Source organism: Chiloscyllium plagiosum, unplaced genomic scaffold (assembly GCF_037043375.1).
Source record: "Chiloscyllium plagiosum isolate Xiang-an unplaced genomic scaffold, Cpla_swu_hap1 HiC_scaffold_10, whole genome shotgun sequence".
Lineage (NCBI taxonomy): Eukaryota > Metazoa > Chordata > Chondrichthyes > Orectolobiformes > Hemiscylliidae > Chiloscyllium > Chiloscyllium plagiosum.
In genome coordinates, this window is record NW_028270148.1 from 10,413,582 (window position 1) to 10,435,136 (window position 21,555).

The 21,555-nt window shown below is 45.8% G+C and overlaps 1 protein-coding gene across 1 annotated transcript in view; it reads right to left on the reverse strand.

The window, feature by feature from the left end:
• cd109 (CD109 molecule) overlaps positions 1 to 21,555 on the reverse strand; it is a 142,426-nt gene that overhangs the window by 76,575 nt on the left and 44,296 nt on the right. Inside the window, exons 14-18 of the mRNA XM_087991108.1 lie at positions 15,811 to 15,987; positions 13,910 to 14,062; positions 10,024 to 10,101; positions 9,561 to 9,615; positions 3,836 to 3,956 (exon numbers count right to left, since the gene is read on the reverse strand). Coding sequence (XP_087847234.1) covers positions 3,836 to 3,956; positions 9,561 to 9,615; positions 10,024 to 10,101; positions 13,910 to 14,062; positions 15,811 to 15,987 — 584 coding nt within the window. The remainder of the gene's footprint in view (positions 1 to 3,835; positions 3,957 to 9,560; positions 9,616 to 10,023; positions 10,102 to 13,909; positions 14,063 to 15,810; positions 15,988 to 21,555) is intronic.

The window sequence follows — 21,555 nt, forward strand, 5'->3', positions numbered from 1 at the left end:
AGGTGCTGCACCCTGGTAGGACGAATAGGGGAGCTGAAAATTATTTGAATGGAGAAAGACTGCAGAAATCTATGGAACCCAGGAATTTGGGAGTCCTCTTGCATAAGAACATAACATAAGAACATGGGAACTAGGAGCAGGAGTTGGCCATCTGGCCCCGCGAGTCTGCTCCACCATTCAGTAAGATCATGGCTGATCTTTTCATGAACTCAGCTCCACTCACCTGCGCTCTCACTGTATCCCTTAATTCCTTTATTGTTCAAAACATATGAATCACTGAAAGCTAGCATCCGAGTTCAATGGTTAAAGAGAAAGGCAAATGAAATGTTGTTTTTATTTTGAAGGGAATGGAGTTTAAAAGTAAGGAAGTATACAAGACACTAGTAATGCTACAGTTGGAATAATGTGCACAGTTTTAGTCTTTTATCCACGGAAAGAGATACACAGAAAAGAGGCAGCTCAGAGAAGCGTCACTCAGCTGGTACCAGGTATAGAAGGTCTTTCTTATGAGGAGAGGTGGAGTAGATTAGAATTGTACTTGGTAGAATGTAGAAGACTGAGAGGTGACCTCATTAAAACATATAAAAGTCTTAGGGGACTTAACAGGTTAAATGAAGAATGGTTCCTTCCTCTTGTGGGAGAGTCTTAGAAGAGAGGACATAATCTCAGAATAAGGGGTCGCATATTTACAGCAGGAATTTCTTTTCTCAGAGGGTAATGAATGATCATAGACTCCCTACAGTGTGGAAGCAGGCCATTCAGTCCATCGAGTCCACATTGACCCTCTGAAGAGCATCCCACCCAGACCCATCACTGTAACCCCACATTTGTTATGGCCAATCCACCTTTAGACTGTGGGAGGAAACCGGAGCACCGAGGGGGATTCCACACAGACACGGGGAGAATGTACAAACTCCACACAGATAATCACCCGAGGGTTGAAGCAAACTTGGGTCCCTGGCGTTATGAAGCAGCAGTGCCAACCACTGAGCAAACGTGCTGCCCAAATCAGCAGACTTCTTTACCAGAGAGGACTGTCGAGGCTGTCATTAAGCATATTCAAGGCCAAAATTGACAGAATTTAGTCAGTAAGGGAGTGAAGGATAATGGGGGAAAGGCATGAAAGTGAAGTTGAGCTTTATCAGATCAGTCACAACCTCGTTGAATGGTGGAGTAGATGGTATGGGCTGAATGGCCTGCTTCTGCATCTTTTTTTGTTATTCATACATGGGATGAGGATATCGCTGCCAAGGCAGCATTTACTGTCCATTCCTATTTGCCCAGAAGGCAGTTATGAATCAACCACATTGCTGTGGGTCTGGAGTCACATGTAGGCCAGACCAGGTAAGGATGGCAGTTTCCTTCCCGAAAGGGCATTACTGAACCCATTGAAGAGAAAATGAGGTCTGCAGATGCTGGAGATCAGAGATGGAAATGTGTTGCTGGAAAAGCGCAGCAGGTCAGGCAGCATCTAGGGAACAGGAGAATCGACGTTTCGGGCATTAGCCCTTCTTCAGGAATGAGGAAAGTTTGTCCAGCAGGCTAAGATAAAAGATAGGGAGGAGGGACTTGGGGGAGGGGCGTCGGAAATGTGATAGGTGGAAAAAGGTCAAGGTGAGGGTGATAGGACAGATTGGGGTGGGGGCGGAGAGGTCGGGAAGAAGATTGCAGGTTAGGGAGGCGGTGCTGAATTTGATGGATTTGACTGAGACAGGCTGGGGGGAGGGGGGGAAATGAGGAAACTGGTGAAATCCGAGTTCATCCCTTGTGGTTGGAGGGTTCCTAGCCGGAAGATGAGGCGTTCTTCCTCCAACCGTCGTTTCGCTGTGGTCTGACGATGGAGGAGTCCAAAGACCTGCATATCCTTGGTGGAGTGGGAGGGGGAATTGAAATGTTGAGCTACAGGGTGGTTGGGTTGGTTGGTCCGGGTGTCCCAGAAGTGTTCTCTGAAACGCTCCGCAAGTAGGCGGCCTGTCTCCCCAATATAGAGGAGGCCACATCGGGTACAGAGGATGCAATAGATGATATGTGTGGAGGTACAGGTGAATCTGTGGCAGATATGGAAGGTTCCTTTGGGGCCTTGGAGGGAGGTGAGAGGGGAGGTGTGGGCGCAAGTCTTGCACCTCCTGCAGTTGCAGGGGAAGGTGCCAGGAGTGGAGGTTGGGTTGGTGGGGGGTGTGGATCTGACGAGGGAGTCACGGAGGGAGTGGTCTTTACGGAATGCTGATAGGGGAGGGGAGGGAAATATATCCTTGGTGGTGGGGTCCGTTTGGAGGTGGCGGAAATGACGGCGGATGATGCGCTGTACATGGAGGTTAGTGGGGTGGTAGGTGAGGACCAGTGGGGTTCTGTCCTGGTGGCGGTTGGAGGGGCGGGGTTCAAGGGCGGAGGAGCGGGAAGTGGAAGAGATGCGGTGGAGGGCATCGTCGATCACGTCGGGGGGGAAATTGCGGTCCTTGAAGAAGGAGGCCATCTGGGATGTGCGTTTTTGGAACTGGTCCTCCTGGGAGCAGATGCGGCGGAGTCGAAGGAATTGGGAGAATGGGATGGCGTTTTTGCAGGGGGCAGGATGGGAGGAGGTGTAGTCCAGGTAGCTGTGGGAGTCGGTTGGTTTGTAGTAGATGTCCGTGTTGATTCGGTCGCCTGAGATGGAAATAGAAAGGTCGAGGAAGGGGAGGGAGGAATCTGAGACTGTCCAGGTGAATTTGAGGTCGGGGTGGAAGGTGTTGGTGAAGTGGATGAACTGTTCCACCTCCTCGTGGGAGCACGAGGCGGCGCCGATACAGTCATCGATGTAGCGGAGGAAAAGGTGGGGGGTGGGGCCAATGTAGTTGCGGAAGATGGATTGTTCCACATATCCTAAGAAGAGGCAGGCATAGCTGGGGCCATGCGGGTGCCCATGGCTACTCCTTTCGTTTGGAGCCTGAGATGGAAATAGAAAGGTCGAGGAAGGGGAGGGAGGAATCTGAGACTGTCCAGGTGAATTTGAACCCATGTCTTATAATCATCTAAACAAACTGTCAGACATGACCTGGTCCATGTGGGGCAGTGTCTGCAGATCGTGCTCTAACTGTTCGATCATCTCAGAACTCACTAAACCTGACTGAAAGTCAGTTACCTGCAAATGCCTAATCATAGAATCCCTAAAGTGTGGAAACAGGGTCCACACCGGCCCTCCGAAGAGTAACCCACCCAGACCAATTCCCCTCCCCTACTATCCTACATTTACCTCTAACTAATGCACCTTACCTACACATTCCCTGAACACTATGGGCAATTTAGCATGGCCGATCCACCCTAACCTGCACATCTTTGGATTGTGGGAGGAAACCCACGCAGACATGGGGAGGATGTAAAAACTCCACACAGACAGTCGCCCGGGACTGGAATCGAACCCAGGTTACTGGCACTGTGAGGTAGCAGTGCTAACCACTGAACCACCATACAGCTACAAAGAACAGCGAAGGTTTAATTTCACCTTCTTCACAGTGAGGTATCCAGTGTTGGAAAGATATAAAAGAGACCTAAGGGGCAACTTTTTCACGCAGAGAGTGGTACGTGTATGGAATGAGCTGCCAGAGGATGTGGTGGAGGCTGGTACAATTGCAACATTTAAGAGGCATTTGGATGGGTATATGAATAAGAAGGGTTTGGAGGGATATGGGCCGGGTGCTGGCAGGTGGGACTAGATTGGGTTGGGATATCTGGTTGGCATGGACGGGTTGGACTGAAGAGTTTGTTTCCGTGCTGTACATCTCAATGACTCTATGACAACATGAGGCATTCAGGCACTCAGCTACTGAGGATCTCACGTTCAATGAAATGGAATTCCTACCCAGTTATCATATCCAACCACATCCATGTCTCCGGAAAATATGTTCTGATTCTCTGATCTTCTGGTTCAACTGAGTGGCTTGTGATTTCAAACTCAGCAGCGTCTTCACGGAAGGCTATGTCTGCGAAAGAAAATCCATGAGGTTAGGAAAGATCTCTGTCCACATTGTCCAGTATTTATAGTAGTGTTAATACAAAAAGGCTAGTGCAAGGTTCTTACCCTATGCATATTGCTGTGAAATCTCAATTTGGATTCCATGTGTAATTACTACATAATTTGAACTGGATGAAATTGCTCCATGCAAAATTGCCCAAAATGTAATTATATTGCCTGCCTTTTTAAGTCATTATTTACTTCTTTGCAAGATATGTTCCAATGCCAATGTAAGGTGCAGACTGAAGTTTCAAATTTAATTGTATAGTAATTGTAATGAGGTCAGCCAAGTGGACCTCATAGAATGAGTTCCCGGATTGGGGCTGTTAAGCTGATTTGATCAGGGAGCCCTGTCTGACAGGTATAAACAGAAATGTCTGGGGTTCTGTTCACTCTGAGAGCTGGTTCTGAGGGAGCCGAATCAGTGGAGTTATTTCATCTTGGATTTCTGTGGTATTTCTCCAAAGCATGGTGAGTAGAGTATTGTTGAGGAAACACATTGCATAGACTTACAGAGTACTCAGAGCAAACAGGCCGTTTGGCCCAGCAGGGTGAGGTCACCATTTGTGCTCCTCGTGCACCTTCCCCTGCCATGTTCCAACGGTGCCTCATTCTCACCTCAGAATAAGCAGATTATATATTCCAATCCACTCCAAATTCTCAGTCCCCTCTCTGGTGAATGAAAATGATCCCTTATCCTTGGACTAATACTAACACAGACCGCAATATTATAACAGCAGGTCAACTGTTCATAATCATAGTGTGGGAACTTGCAGTGTGCGAATTGGCTGCAGCATTTCCGAATTGCAAAACTGACTGATGTACCATACTGGCCATGAAACGCTTCAGCACGGTGGTGAAAGAGGCTTTATAAATGTGATTCTCACTCTTTCCCACTTCACCTTATCAGCAAATCCTGCCATTCTTTCCTCTTTATTGATTTATTTAGACTCCTCTTAAATTCATTGATGCTAAATGCATCCATTTACACCCAGGGGATTGTCTCAACTCGCTCCCAGCAAACTCTCGTCAGGAACTGACATCAAGCTAATAAAAGTAAGGATTGTGTGTTACTGCTCCATCACTAAGATTGAATACTAACATTCAGCTACTGACAGGAAGATTAATTGATTTGCAAACTGCAGTGCCTGATCAAAAAGGTGCTTCATGCAAGCAATTAACCTCCCTGATGTTTGAGTGTTGGCACCTGAAATTGATCTAACACAAAGCTTTAACTGAGTACAGTTAAAAATCATGCAACACCAGGTTAAGGTCCAGTAGATTTATTTGGGAGTACTATCTTTCAGAGTGCTGCTCCTTCATCAGGTAGCGAGTAGGGCAGGATCATAGGACACAGAATTTATAAGTAAAAGATCTCAGGGCAGTGACTTGAAAGAAATTCTGGGATTTACTCATTAATCAATCAAAACCTGCATCCCCATTCTAAGTGATTAAAGACATAACAGCAATCTAGATTTGTTCAATACATGGCATCAGTTATATGACACTTTAATCTTTTACCATAAAGTCTGTGTCCTATGATCCTGCCCTACTACCTATCTGACAAGGTAGCAGCGCTCTGAAAACTCGTATTTTCAAATAAACTTGTTAGACTTTGACTTCGTGTCATGTGATTTTCAATATTATCCACCCCCAACAACGGTACCTCCACACCTTAACTGAGCATCACGAAGGGCTCTTGTGGAGTGATGGTATCTCCCTCCCTCTGAGCTAGGTGGCCTGGGTTCCAGTCCCAGTGTTATGTAATACCATAGAGTCATAGAGCTGTACAGCACAGTAACAGACCCTTCGGTCCAACCCGTTCATGCCAACCAGATATACTGAATTAATCAAGTCTCATTTGTCAGCACTTGGCCCATATCCCTCTTGAACCCTTCCTATTCATATACCCATCCAGATGCCTTTTAAATGTGGCAATTTTACCAACCTCCACCACTTCCTCTGGCAGCTCATTCCACGCATGCATATCTCTGAACAACTGATCAGAGAAAACGTCTGACAGACTATCAGTAGTGGGAGGTCTCTTGAAACAAGGGCAGCCTCTAGTGGCACAGTGGTAATGTCCCTACTCATGGACTGAAAGATCCAGGTTCAAGTCTCATCTACTCCTGAGGATATAATAACATCTCTGAAAAGGTCAATTAGGAAAAATAAGCGAAATAATACAATAACTGAACATTACTAGTAAAATGTCATGGAAACATGAAAGAAAAGTTTGTATTTATCAAGAATATTTCACAATCTCAGAACAGTCCAAAGCACCCCTCAGCCAATGTGGGCATGAGGTTCTGCAAGTTAGGAAATGTGGTAGCCAATTTGCAAATGGCAAGCTCTGTCATTGTTAATGATGTTGGTTGAGCAATGAGTATTGGTTTTACCACTAGGGGGAACTCTTCTTTCCCTTTTCAAATGATATCTTCAAATAAAAATGATTCGGAGATGCCGGTGTTGGACTGGGGTGTACAAAGTTAAAAATCATACAACTCCAGGTTATAGTCCAACAGGTTTAATTGGAAGCACTAGCCTTCGGAGCAACGCTCCTTCACTACCACCTAGTGAAGGAGCGTCGCTCCGAAAGCTAGTGTGCTTCCAATTAAACCTGTTGGACTATAACCTGTTGTTGTGTGATTTTTAACTTCAAATAAAAAAGATGTTTTCAAACGATGTCACTTATCTTCAGCCTGAGAGGGCAAGTGGGGAACCAGTTTGGCACCTCATTGGAGAGATGGCATTTCTATTAATGTGTGACTGCTTGAGTGCCTGTTCTGGCATAAACTTGCTATCTGCCTTCTTACCTTGCCCCATAGTAATAAACATGAAAAATAAAATTAAATATTAACAACATGAGATTTGGTGAAGTAGGCCATTCAGCCCATTGAGTGTGCTCCACCATTGCTGTGGGGGCTGGAAAAATATTGGAATCCCTACAAAGTGGAAACAGGCCATTTGGCCCAATACTCCGAAGAGTATCCCACTCAGACCCATTCCCCTAGCCTATTACTCTACATTTTCCCTGACTAATGCACCTAACCTACACATCCCTGAACACTATGGGTAATTTAGCATGGCCAATCCACCCTAATCTGCACATATTTGGATTGTGGGAGGAAAGTGGAGCACCCAGAGGAAATCCATGCAGACACGGGGAGAACGTGCAAACTCCACACAGACAGTCACCCCAGGCTAACCACTGAGCCACTGTGCCACCCAATATGGAACAGGAACAGAAATTGCTGTAGAAACTCAGTGGGTCTGGAACCATCTCTGGAGAGAGAAATGGAGTTAATGTTTTGAGTCCAGTGACCGTTCCTCAGAACTGATAGCAGCTCGGAAAAGGTGTTTTCTATGTTGATATTGGGAAGAGGGGTGGAAGGAGTGAGTAAATAGGTGGAGATGGAGCCCAGAGAAAGGGAGGTATAAGGGTAGGCAGACAAAGGGATTGCTGATATTGAGTCAGGGGAGAAGAGAAACTTAAGATAATGTAAAGAACTGTGGACACTGGACATCTGAAACAAAACAGAAATTCCTGGAGAAACTCACTAGGTCTGTCAGCAGTGGAGGTAGAGAGAGAGAGAGAGAGAGAGAGAGAGAATTGAATTGAATTATTAATTGTCACTTGTATTTAACAAATAAATACGGTGAAAAGCGTAATATGTCGCCGTGCTCCAGGTCCACTTCAAGTTACAAAAGATGTGAAGATATAACTAGAATATAATTAAAAACACAGTCCTTAATGCCTTCTTGTACTCTGCTTGACATGGGAATGGAGGAGGGGGGTCTCCACAATGGGCTCCAGGCCCATCAATGCCCCTGCACCACAGTCCATTTCAGGAGTGCCACTCCAGGGTCACCATCACTGCGACTGTATTCCAGAAATACCACACTGGGCCTACCACACCTCGCAGGTACTATGGACAGTCAGCATGTTTTTCCCAGGGTAGAAATGTCAATTACTAAGGGGCATAGGTTTTAATGAAAAAGGGGGAAAGTTTGAAGGGGATGTGAGAGGCAGGTTTGTTCACACACAGGTTGTTAAGTGCCTGGAACGTACTGGCCAGAGGAGGTGGAGGAGGGATGTACAATAGCAATGTTTTAGACACACCTTGACAGATACATGAATAAGGAGGAGAAAGTGAGGACTGCAGATGCTGGAGATCAGAGTCGAGAGTGTGGTGCTGGAAAAGCACAGCAGGTCAGGCAGCATCAGAGGAGCAGGGGAATCGACGTTTCAGGCATAAGCCCTTCATCAGGAATGAAGCTTGTGAGTCGGGGCTGAGAGGTGGGTGGGGTTTGGGGAAAGGTAGCTGAGAAAGTGATAGGTAGATGAAGGTGAGGGAGAAGGTGACAGGTCAGAGGGGGGAGTGATGGACAGGTCCGGAGCGTGGTGCCGAGTTGGAGGCTTGGGACTGAGATAATGTGGGGAAGGGGAAATGAAGAAACTGTTGAAATCCACATTTATGATGTGTGGTTGCAGGGTCCCAAGGTGGAAGATGAGGCGTTCTTCCTACAGGTGTCGGGTGGTAACGGTTTGGCAGTGGAGGAGGCCCAGGACCTGCATGTCCTTAACGGAGTGGGAGGGAGAGTTGAAGTGTTCAGCAATGGGGCAGTGGGGTTGGTGGGTGCAGGTGTTCTAGAGATATTCTCTGAAACGACCTGCAAGAAGGCGTCCTGAGTCCTCGATATAGAGGAGACCACATCGGGTGCAATGGATGCAGTAGATGACATTGGTAGAGGTCCAGGTAAATTGTTGATGGATATGGAAGATACATGAATAAGCAGGGCATAGAGGGATACAGTCCACTGCAGATGCTGAAAGCAGACTACGTAAAGGCAGAAGATTTTATGTTTAGAAAAGGTGTCATGTGTCAGCACAGTGCTGGTGGGCCAAAGGGCCTGTTCCTGTGTTGTAGTGTTCTTTGTTCATTGCAGTACTGCAGGGGGACCAGTTGGTCAGTGTGCGATGCAGAGTGATCCCAACAGTGTGGGTTCAATTCCCACACCAGCTGAGGTCACCACAAAGGACTCACCTTCTGAAACACCCCCCCCTTGCCTGAGGTGTGGTGACCCCCAGGTTTGACCACCACCAGTTGACTAGCTCAAATGAAAGAGCCAGCCCTGTAGTCTGACAAGACCACAGTGACTTTACCTTAGTGCTCCAATAATACGTAGCCATGTTTGGACACCTTTGGGAATAATTCGAATGGCACCTGCAGTCATTGATAAAAATCACAAAACACCAGGTTATAGTCCAACAGTCCTGCTCCTCGGATGCTGCCTGACATGCTGTGATTTTCCAGCACCACTATAATCTAAACTCTGGTTTCCAGCATCTGCAGTCCTCACTTCTGCCTGTATAGTCCAACAGGTTCATTTGGAAGCATTATACTCCACAACCACCTGATGATGGAGCAGCGCTGCGAAAGCTGGTGCTTCCAAATGCACCTGTTGGACCATAACCTGGTGTTGTGTGATTTTTAACTTTGTACACCCCAGTCCAACACCGGCATCTCCGAATCATGCAATCATTGAGATATAGAGAATTCATACTTACAGAATGGTTCACTGAATGGAATAGTTGCATCTGTTAACACAATTAAGTCATTGTCCTGTGAATGAAAAGATAGACAAAGGTTGCAATTAGTATTTGTGTGGTTTTGAATGTTGTTATTTTCAAGGGCGGGGTTGCTCACGCTGGGGGTGTTGACGAAGTCTTGGGTTTGAAGACAGTGACCTCGTCCCCGGTGTTGCTTGCATTGTCGGATAACCCTCCATGATCCATACCTTCACCAGGCTGTCTACACCTTCACCACACTCTCACTGGCCTTGTACAACATCACCCATCCTCCCCACCAACATCAGATCCTCTACGAGACCCCCCCTGCCTAACTTCAGGCTGCACACCCCCACCAACCCCACCTCAACCTGTTCACTACTGACTTCCCCCCACCCTCACTGTGTGGAGCCCCCCCCCACCCTCATGCCTTACACCAAGCCCTCCCCACTCCCCTCCTCACCTGAAATGCGTTAAAGGAATGCAGGCTATGAATCTGCTTGGTATCATCTTTAATCGCACTTTTTAATTCCTGAATAACCTGTGGACAAAAGTAACAATATTATCACATCTCAGTCCTCAGGAAAGAATAAATTCACTTTGCACTTTCTGTCCCTACAGCTGCTCTCTGAACCTTTCAGTCATTGGGCATTGAGTAAAGAGGTTGGGAAGTTATGTTACAGTTGTACAGGATGTTGATGAGGCTGCACTTGGAGGATTGTGTTCAGTTTTGGTCACCTTGCTACAGGAAGGATGTTATCAATCTGGAAAGAGTGTAGAAGAAATTTACAAAAGACTCAATGGGCTGAGGTTTAGGGAGAGGAGGACAAGCTAGGACTTTTTTCTTTAGAGTGTAGGAGACTGAGGTGGGGTCTTAGAGAAGTGAATAGGATCATGAGAGGCATGGATAGGGTGAATGCACTCAGTCTTTTTCCCAGGGTTAGGGAATCAAGGATTAGAGAGCATCAGTTTAAGGGTAGAGGGGAAAGAATAAAAGGGAACCTGAGGGGCAACTTTTTTACACAGAGAGTGGTACACATGTAGAATGAGCTGCCAGCGGAAATGGTTGAGGCAGGTGCGTTAACAACATTCAAAAATCATTTGGACAAATACATGGATAGGAAAGGGTTAGAAGGGTATAGCTCAAGTGCAGGGAAATGGGATTGATGTGGACGGACATTTTGGTTGGCATGAACTGGTTTGGGTTGATGGGCCTGTCTCTGTGCTGGAGGACTCTATGACTCTATGAAGCTGCAGATGGCCACAGGAAGTGCAGCCTGGCCTGTGACCATCTCCTTTGGGAATCGAGCCCCTTGTATAAAGGAGAATCACACACTCGAAAGCTCAGAGCCTCAGCTGCGAACAGCCTTCAGTTTTGCCTCACGTCCCTAACCGTATCAAATCCTGCAGCATTCTGAAGGCAGCTCTCCCCTGTGTAACATTCCAGTAACCCCACCAGCATCTTCTCCCTTCTTTACATCACCTCTCCACCTGCAAGTGCTGGAGACTCACCTCCTCCATACACCCATCTGCCAAATACTCCTTCCAAATGAAACAATGATTCACTTCTAGTTCTACCTATGAAGTATGTCTTGCATTCCCTATCCACTACCTGATCTCTTCTACACTGGGAAGACCAAATGGAAACTTGTGCACCACCTGTATGAAGTCTGCAACACGACTCTAGATTTCCTACCCCCTGTCATTTTAGATCCCCACCTTGATTTCAGTCTCGTGTTTCCAGCCTTAATCAGAGGTTCAATACTAACTCAAGGAGCAGCATCTTTTAACCCAGCTCTCTGCAGCATCCTGGACTCAATATTGCATTCAATACACTTGCAACATTATGTCTGTTGCTATCTTGTCCTGTACCTTTCTTTTTAACTGCCTCCTCTAGGATATTTAAGGCTCTGTGTTGCATTCAGATTGTTGTCTTACAGCCATTCATGCTTCATCAAGTCCTAGGGGGAAGGAGTCCCACCCATCTTATAAGACACTTGGTTAGACCTCACCTGGAGCATTGTGTACAGTTCTGGGCACCATATTATAGAAAGGAGGTGAATGGATTGGAGAGAGTGCAGAAGCAGTTTATGAGAGACCTCAGTTATGAGGAAAGATTGGAGAAGTCGAGAATAATCCCCCTGGAAGAGAGAAGACCAAGAGGAGATTTGATAGAAGTCTTCAGAGTCATGAGTGGGCTGGACAGAGTGGCGAGGGAATAAGAGGCAAAAAACTGCAGATGCTGGAATCCAAAGTAGACAAATAGGAGGCTAGAAGAACACAGCAAGCCAGGCAGCATCAGGACGTGGCTTGCTGTATTTTCCCAGCCTCCTATTTGTCTACTTTAGAGAGGGGACAAAGCTATTCCGAGTCATAAACGGATTGAAAACTAGAGGATGCAGTTCTAAAGTGTTTTACAAAACATGCAAATACAAGGTGATTATAGTTTTTTTTTCACTCAGTGAGTTATTAGGGTGTGGAACGCACTGCCTGGAAATGTGGTGGAGGCAGGTTCATTTTAGGCATTTTAGGAGGGGCACTGGATGAGTATTTAAATAGAAAGACTGTTCGAGGCTCCAGGGAAAAGGCAGGAGAGTGGCAGTGAGTTAAAATGATCAGAGAAGGGATGGGCTGAATGACCTCTTTCTGTGATTGGGTGCGAAGCAATGCTGAATCCCTGGATAGCCAAGCTCTTGTAATAAAATTCAACATTGGCATCTCTTTGCTTGTATTGACACCACCCCGTGAAACTGCTCAGCATTTTTACAGCATCCACTTATCAAGATCTCTGTTAATTTACAAAGAGTCTGGTAAACAGCCTGTTCTTTTCTCACTGAGAACATGGAACATGGAACAGCACAGCATAGGAGGGAGCCTTGCGGCCCACAGGGTTGTGCCAAACGTGATGACAAATTAAGCTAATCCCTGCCGCCTACCCTTGGTCCTTATCCCTCCATACCTTGCATATTCATGCGCTAATCTAAAAGTCCCTTAAATGCCCCAATCGTATCTGCCTCCACCACTACCCTTGGCAGCATGTTCCAGACTCCTATCACTACATATATAATTAAAAAGACAGTTCTTCCTCCCTTCTTGTAATCCACTTGACATTGGGATGGGGAAGGGGGTCTCCAGACCCATCAATACCCCTGCACCACAGTCCATTCCAGGAGTCTCACTCCAGAGCCACCATCGCCGCTACTGCATCTAAAAACCTTGCCCCTCGCATCTCCTTTGAACTTTCCCCTCTCACCTTAAATGCATGCCCCCTAGTTTTAGACATTTCAACTCTGGGAAAGAGATTCTGACCATCAACCCTATCTATGCATCTCATAATTTTATAGACTTCTATCAAGTCTCCCCTCAGCCTCTGCTGCTCCAGAGAAAACAACCCGAGTTTTTCTAGCCTCTCCTTATAGCTCATACCCTATAATCCAGGCAGCAACCTGGTAAACCTATTCTACATCCTCTGCAAAGCCTCCATATCCTTCTTGTAATGGCCAGACCTTTTTTTTTTCATTCATTCACAGGATTTGGGCATCACTGGCCAGGCCCATTTATTGCCCAGAGAGTAGGTAAAAGTCAACCACATTGCTGTGGGTCTGGAGTCACACAAAGGCCAGACTAGGTAAGGATAGCAGTTTCTCTCCCAAAAGAACATCAGTGAACCAGATGGGTTTTTTCCCCAACAATTGGCAATGGATTCATGGTCATCATTAGACGCTTAATTCTAGATTTTTATTGAACTCAAATTCTACCATCTGCCGTGGCAGGATCTGAACCGAGATCCACAGAGCATTATCTGGTTCTCTGGGTTAACAGAAAGTGAGGACTGCAGATGCTGGAGAGTCAGAGTTGAAAAGTGGGATGCTGGAAAAAACACAGCAGGTCAGGCAGCCCGTCAAGGGTTTATGCCTCAAACAACGACTGTCCTGCTCTTCGGATGCTGCCTGACATGCTGTGCTTTTCGAGCGCCACACTTTAGTCTCTGGATTAGCAACTCAGTGACAATACCAATACGCCTCCCTCTGAACACAAATACTTGATGCAGAGGTCAGCATATGCATAAACCATGAAGGTATGTTTCTCTCTAATTCTGAGCCATTGGTTTTTGATTGTTGAACAAAACTGTGAAAAGGTACCTCTCACAACACTCAAGGAAATCCATCTCATAAAGAAGTGATGATTGGGCTTTATTCTAAGTTAGTGATCTGTAACCCAGGAGTGAATATTAATCTTCTTGTTCAAATAAGCTGACTGCAAAAAGACTTTGTTCTTGTTCAGCTGCTGTCCAATGTTTCTAGGCCACAGTGACTGAAGTTCTCAAAATTATTTTAGTCATTGCTTACCATTTCTTCTGTGAGATCATTCCCTCCCTTGAGCAGTTTGACACTCTTGTCCACCACTAAGATCCCAACAAACGAGTGCTCTTCATTGGTGGACACGCTCAGAGAGACATTATCAGCTGGCTTGACTTGCTCCTTGCTCCAAGACAATGACACCTGCACCAATTGAAATCAATCATTAAATTGCCAGGAACAACAAGTTGCATTTACACTGCACCTTTTTTGTAGCAAAACAGACTCTGTGCATGAGGCTCCAGGTTTCAAGTCCCACCCGAGGATGTGGTATCCACCGAGTGCTCATAACACTGCCAAAGAGATTTGGTTATTAATCTAAAGTCTGCCAGCACACCCTATGGAGGCCAGTAAGTGCAGTAGGGAGTCCTGGTCAAACATGCTTGATACAGAGTGATACACTTCAAACTACAGGCTCTGGTTCAGACTAAAGACTTGCTCCAGGAAAAAAAAACAAGCTGCAAAAACTGGCATCGCCCCCGTACATCTCTAAACACAGGAAGCCTCCTCTGTCATAAGAACAAAGAGCAGGAGTAGGCCATTCAGCCCTTTGAGTCTGCTCCACCATTTAATACAATCATGGCTGACCTCTTAGTCTCAACAACACTTTCTTACCCGCTCTCCATAACCCTTCACTCATTACTAATTAAAAAGCTGTCTCCTCTTTTAATATATTCAGTGTCCACCACACTCTGGGATCATGGATTTGATGGATTTACAACCCTTGGAGAAAAGTAATTTTTCCCCATCTTCATAAAAAAATCTGCTACCTAAATCCTAAAACTATGATCTCTCATTCTACATTGCCCTACATGAGTAGACATCCTTTCTACACCTACCTTGTCAATTCCCTCTAGCATTTTATATACATCAATAATGTCTCTCAAACTGCTCAATCTCTCTTCATAAGACAAGGTTTTAATCTCTGTCCAAGAGTTTAATGAAATAGAACCTCCCTTCACAGGTCATTTATTGGATACATGCTGAAGTTCATTAAGGAGATGTGGGGATAGATTTCCCAAAGTTTGGGTCAGTGAGACTTACTGCCAAACAAAAGCAGCGTCCAAGCTTGGACTCAGTACTGTTGATTAACTGAGAAGGTCACAAATGGGAGTAACCTGGACTTGAAGAATCATGACTGATTTGTACCAGAAATTAAAAAGTGGACAGAAACAAGTGGATGCTAGAAATCAGAAACCAGAACAGAAATTGCTGGAAGAAACTCAGCAGGAACTGGCAGCATCTATGAGGAGAAAGCAGAGTTAACATCTTCTTCAGAACTCAACCGAAATAAAGATTGGACGTTTGCTAGGAAGGCAACGGAAACATCGAAACACATTTCAATAGCAGAAACAGTTGGACGACCTTATGCATCTTTGATGTGAGAAACGGAAAACAGGAATTGATAAAGTGTTGAAGTGCTCCAGGATGGCAAGGCGGCTCAGTGGTTAGCACTGCCGCCTCATAGACCCAGGTTCGATTCCAGCCTTGTGCAACTGTCTGTGTGGAGTTTGCACATTCTCCTCGCATCTGTGGGGTTTCCTCTGGCTGATCTGGTTTCCTCCCACAATCCAGAGATATGCATGCTCGGTGAATTGGCCATGCTAAATTGCCCTTAATGTTAGGGGATGTGTAGGTTAGGTGCATTAATCAGGGGTAAATATAGAGTAGGGGGTCTCGGTAGATTACTCTTTGAAGGGTTGGTGTGGACTTGTTGGGCTGAAGGGTCTGTTTCCACACTCTAGGGATTCTAGTTCTAAGATATCTGAAACAGCCAGGTTTGTTCAGATCTGTCCAGCAATAGAGCCACCATTGAGCTGAGGGACAATGGCTGCCTTACTGGTGCTGTCCAGATCCAAACAACAAGTTTAAACATCAACAAAAGCTCTGACCTGATTTCTAAAGATGCCTTCCACTTCCAACTCCAAATCAGAACTAATGAGCTGACCATCTTCTGCAACGTAGTAGACGATGAGGCTTGCTGACGGAGCCCAGGAAGGTTCCGGCGTTAGCTGGATTGTGCTCAGATTGCTTTTGCCTGTCAGTATCACCTGACCCCGTGATATCACCTGAGGGAACATAGAACATAGAACATAGAATATAGAACATTACAGTGCAGTACGGGCCCTTCGGCTCTCAATGTTGCGCCGATCTGTCATACCAATCTGAAGCCCATCCCACCTACACTATTCCATGTACATCCATATGCTTGTCCAATGACAACTTAAATGTACTTAAAGTTGGTGAATCTACTACCGTGGCAGGCAAAGCATTCCATACCCTTACTACTCTCTGAATAAAAAAACTACTTCTGACATCTGTCCTATATCTATCACCCCTCAATTTAAAGCTATTCCCCCACGTGCTCGCTATCACCATTCTTGGAAAAAGGCTCTCCCTGTCCACCCTATGTAACCCTCTGATTATCCTATATGTCTCTAGTAAGTCACCCCTCAACCTTCTTCTCTCTAATGAAAACAGCCTCAAGTCCCTCAGCCTTTCCTCGTAAGACTTTCTCTCCATACCAGGCAACATCCTAATAAATCTCCTCTGCACCCTTTCCAAAGCTTCCACATCCTTCTTATAATGCGGTGACCAGAACTGTACACAATACTCCAAGTGCAGCCGCACCAGAGTTTTGTACAGCTGTAGCATAACCTCATGGTTCCAGAACTCAATCCCTCTATTAATAAAAGCTAAAACACTGTATGCCTTCTTAACATCCCTGTCAACCTGGGTGGCAACTTTCAAAGATCTGTGTACCTGGACACCGAGATCTCTCTGCTCATTGACACTACCAAGAATCTTACCATTAGCCCAGCATTTTGCATTCCGGTTACTCTGACCAAAGTGAATCACCTCACACTTGTCCGCATTAAACTCCATTTGCCACCTCTCAGCCCAGCTCTGCAGTTTATCTATGTCTCTCAGTAACCTAAAACATCCTTCGTCACTATCCACAACTCCACCGACCTTAGTGTTGTCTGCAAATTTACTAACCCACCCTTCTACGCCCTCATCCAGGTAGTTTATAAAAATGACGAACAGCAGTGGACCCAACACTGACCCTTGCGGTACACCTTGCGGACTCCAGGATGAACATTTCCCATCAACCACCACCCTCTGTCTTCTTTCAGCAAGCCAATTACTGATCCAAACTGCTATATCTCCCACAATCCGCATTTTGTACAATAGCCTACTGTGGGGAACCTCATTGAACGCCTTGCTGAAATCCATATACACCACCTCAACCGGTTTACTCTCATCTACCTGTTTGGTCACCTTCTCAAAGAACTCAATAAGGTTTGTGAGGCACGAACTACCCTTCACAAAACTGTGCTGACTATCCCTAATCAAATGTTTCTTTTCTAGATGATTAGAAATCCTATCTTTTATAACCTTTTCCAACACTTTACACTTCTAACAAGGGGGAGAAGCACAGGTTAATTAGAGTCATAGAGTCATTGAGATGTACAGCACAGAAACAGACCCTTTGGTCCAACTCATCCATGCCGACCAGATATCCTAAGTGAATCTCATCCCATTTGCCAGTATTCACCCCAAATCCCTCTAAACCCTTCCTATTCATATTCCCATCCAGATGCCTTTTAAATATTGTACTTGTACCAGCTTCCACTACTTCCTCTGGCAGCTTATTCCATACACACACCACCCTCTGTGTGAAAAAGTTGCCTCTTTGGTCCCTTTTATACTTTTCCCCTCTCATCTTAAACCAATGGCATCTACTTCTGGACTCCCCCACCATGGGAAAAAGTCTTGTCTATTCATCCCATCCATGCCCCTCATGATTTTATTAACCTCTATAAGGTCAACCCTCAGCTCCAGGGAAAACAGCCCCAGCCTATTCAACCTCTCCCTATAGCACAAACCCTCCAACAGTGGCAACATCCTTGTAAATCTTTTCTGAACCCTTTCAAGTTTCACAGTGTCTTTCCTGTCGCAGGGAGACCACACTCAGTGCACCTTCGGGCTCAGCATTATAAATAGCAATCGCTCAACTATAATTCCATCAATTTAAGACTCATAACTGCTTGGCAGTACACAATTTAAACATTGCTAAAGAGAGACATGCAATTGAAATCTTCCATTTGGCACTGATCACGACTGACCCGCACCATAAATGATTTAGAATTCAGCACTAAACTGACCATTACTCTGATAGATAAAACTGTAGATACTGCAAACCTGGAATGTAAACAGACCTTGCTGTAGAAGCTCAGTAGGTCTAGAATCATGCATGGAAAGATAAGGTTTCAATCTCAGTGACCCTTCTTCAGAACAATCACTGGTGCCTTCCAGCATCTCGGTCTGCAGGGTGAGGGACGCGACGCATTGTTTCTGGGACTCTCACAAGGAGGGCATTTTAGCTTCAGAATTCCACAGCTCAGAGTGTGTGGAGCCAAGATAGGAGTAGTGGATGCTAATTGTAAGGGCGAGGGCATAGTACAAGAACAAGTTGTCACGTGGCCTTGGAAAGGAAAAGACATCTGTACATACAGAGACCCCAGAATCTGTTACAGAGACCCCAGAGTCTGTTACAGAGACCCAGGAGCCTGTTACAGAGACCCCAGGGCCTGTTACAGAGACCCCAGGGTCTGTTCCAGAGACCTCGGAGTCTGTTATAGAAACCCCAGAGCCTGTTACAGAAACCCCATGGCCTGTTACAGAGACCCCGGAGTCTGTTACAGAGACCCCAGAGCCTGTTACAGAGACCCCGGAGCCTGTTACAGAGATCCCGGAGTCTGCTACAGAGACCCCAGGGCCTATTACAGAGACAATAGACAATAGACAATAGGTGCGGGAGTAGGCCATTCAGCCCTTCGAGCCTGCACCGCCATTCAATATAATCATGGCTGATCATTCCTAATCAGTATCCTGTTCCTGCCTTATCTCCATAACCCTTGATTCCACTATCCTTGAGAGCTCTATCCAATCTTTCTTAAATGAATCCAGAGAGTGGGCCTCCACTGCCCTCTGGGGCAGAGCATTCCACACACCCACCACTCTCTGGGTGAAGACGTTTCTCCTGAGCTCTGTCCTAAACGGTCTACCCAGTATTTTTAAGCTGTGTCCTCTGGTTCGGCACTCACCCATCAGTGGAAATATGTTTCCTACTGCCAGAGTGTCCAATCCTTTCATAATCTTATATGTCTCAATCAGATGCCCTCTCAGTCTTCGAAACTCAAGGGTATACAAGCCCAGTCGCTTCAGTCTTTCAGTGTAAGGTAATCCTGCCATTCCAGGAATTGACCTCGTGAATCTACGCTGCACTCCCTCAATAGTCAGAATGTCTTTTCTCAAATTTGGAGACCAGAACTGCACACACTACTCCAGGTGTGGTCTCACCAGGATCCTGTACAGTTGCAGAAGCACCTCTTTGCTTCTATACTCAATTCCTCTGGTTATGAAGGCCAGCATGCTATTAGCCTTCTTCACTACCTGTTGTACCTACATGCTTGCCTTCATTGACTGGTGTACAAGAACACCCAGATCTCTGTACTGCCCCTTTACATAAATTGATTCCATTGAGGTAGTAGTCTGCCTTCCTGTTCTTGCCACCAAAGTGGATAACCATACATTTATCCACATTAAACTGCATCTGCCATGCATCTGCCCACTCACCTAACTTGTCCAGGTCACCCTGTAATCTCCTAACATCCTCATCACATTTCACCCTGCCACCCAGCTTTGTATCATCAGCAAATTTGCTAATGTTATTGCTGATACCATCTTCTATATCATTAATATATATTGTAAAAAGCTGCGGTCCCAGTACTGATCCCTGCAGTACCCCACTGGTCACTGCCTGCCATTCCGAAATGGAGCCGTTTATCACTACTCTTTGTTTCCTATTAGCCAACCAATTTTCAATCCAATCTAGTACTTTGCCCCCAATACCATGCGCCCTAATTTTACTCATTAACCTCCTGTGTGGGACTTTATCAAAAGCTTTCTGAAAGTCCAGGTACACTACATTTACTGGATCTCCCTCATCCAACTTCAGAGTTACATCCTCAAAAAATTCAGGAAGATTAGTCAAGCATGATTTCCCCTTCATAAATCCATGCTGACTCTGTCCTATCCTGTTACTACTATCCAGATGTGCAGTAATTTCATCCTTTATAATAGACTCCAGCATCTTTCCCACCACTGAGGTCAGACTAACTGGTCTATAATTTCCTGCTTTCTCTCACCCACCTTTCTTAAAAAGTGGTATAACATTAGCCACCCTCCAATCCTCAGGAACCGACCCCGAATCTATTGAACTCTGGAAAATAATCACCAACGCATCCACGATTTCCCGAGCCACCTCCTTCAGTACCCTGGGATGCAGACCATCAGGCCCCGGAGATTTATCAACCTTCAGACCTAACAGTCTCTCCAACACCAAATCCTGACAAATATAAATTCCCTTCAGTTCAGGTCCTTCAGCCACTGTTACCTCAGGGAGATTGCTTGTGTCCTCCCCAGTGAACACAGATCTGAAGTACCCATTTAATTCCTCTGCCATTTCTTTGTTCCTAGTAATATATTCCTCTGTTTCTGTCTTCAAGGTCCCAATTTTTGTCCTAACCATTTTTTTGCCTTGCACATACCTACAAAACCTTTTACTATCCTCCTCAATATTCTTGGCCAGTTTACCTTCGTACCTCATTTTTCCTCTGCGTATTTCCTTCTTAGTAATCCTCTGTTGCTCTTTAAAAGCTTCCCAGTCCTCAGTTTTCCCACTTATTTTAGCTATGTTATACTTTTTCTCTTTTAACTTTATATGTTTCTTTACTTCCCTCGTCAGCCACGGCCGCCCATGCCTCCTCCTGGGATCTTTCTTCCTTTTAGGAATGAACTGATCCTGCAACTTCTGCATTATACACAGAAATATCCGCCATTGTTCCTCCACTGTCATCCCTGCTAAGGTATTGCACCATTGAACTTTGGCCAGCTCCTCCCTCATAGCTCCATAGTTCCCTTTATTCAACAGAAGTACTGTCACTTCTGACTGTACCCTCTCCCTCTCAAATTGCAGATTGAAGCTTATTGTATTATGGTCACTACTTCCCAATGGCTCCTTCACTTCGAGGTCTCTGACCAATTCTAGTTCGTTACACAATACCAGATCCAGAATTGCCTTCTTCCTGGTCGGCTCCAGCACCAGCTGCTCTAAGAATCCATCTCTGAGGCACTCCACAAAGTCTCTTTCTTGAGGCCCCATACCATCCTGATTCTCCCAGTCTACCTGCATGTTAAAATCCCCCATAACAACTGTAGTGACATCTTTGCAACAGGCCAATTTCAGCTCCTGATTTAACTTACATCCGACATCCAGACTACTGTTACAGAGACCCCGGAGCCCGTTACAGAGACCCTTGAACCTATTACAGAAACCCCAGAGCCTGTTACAGAGACCCCGGAGTCTGTTACAGAGACCCCAGAGCCTGTTACAGAGATCCCGGGGCCTGTTACAGAGACCCCGGAGCCCGTTACAGAGACCCTTGAACCTGTTACAGAAACCCCAGAGCCTGTTACAGAGACCCCGGAGTCTGTTACAGAGACCCCGGGAATGTACCAGTGACCCTGGGGTCTGTTACAGAGACCCCGGAGTCTGTTACAGAGACCCT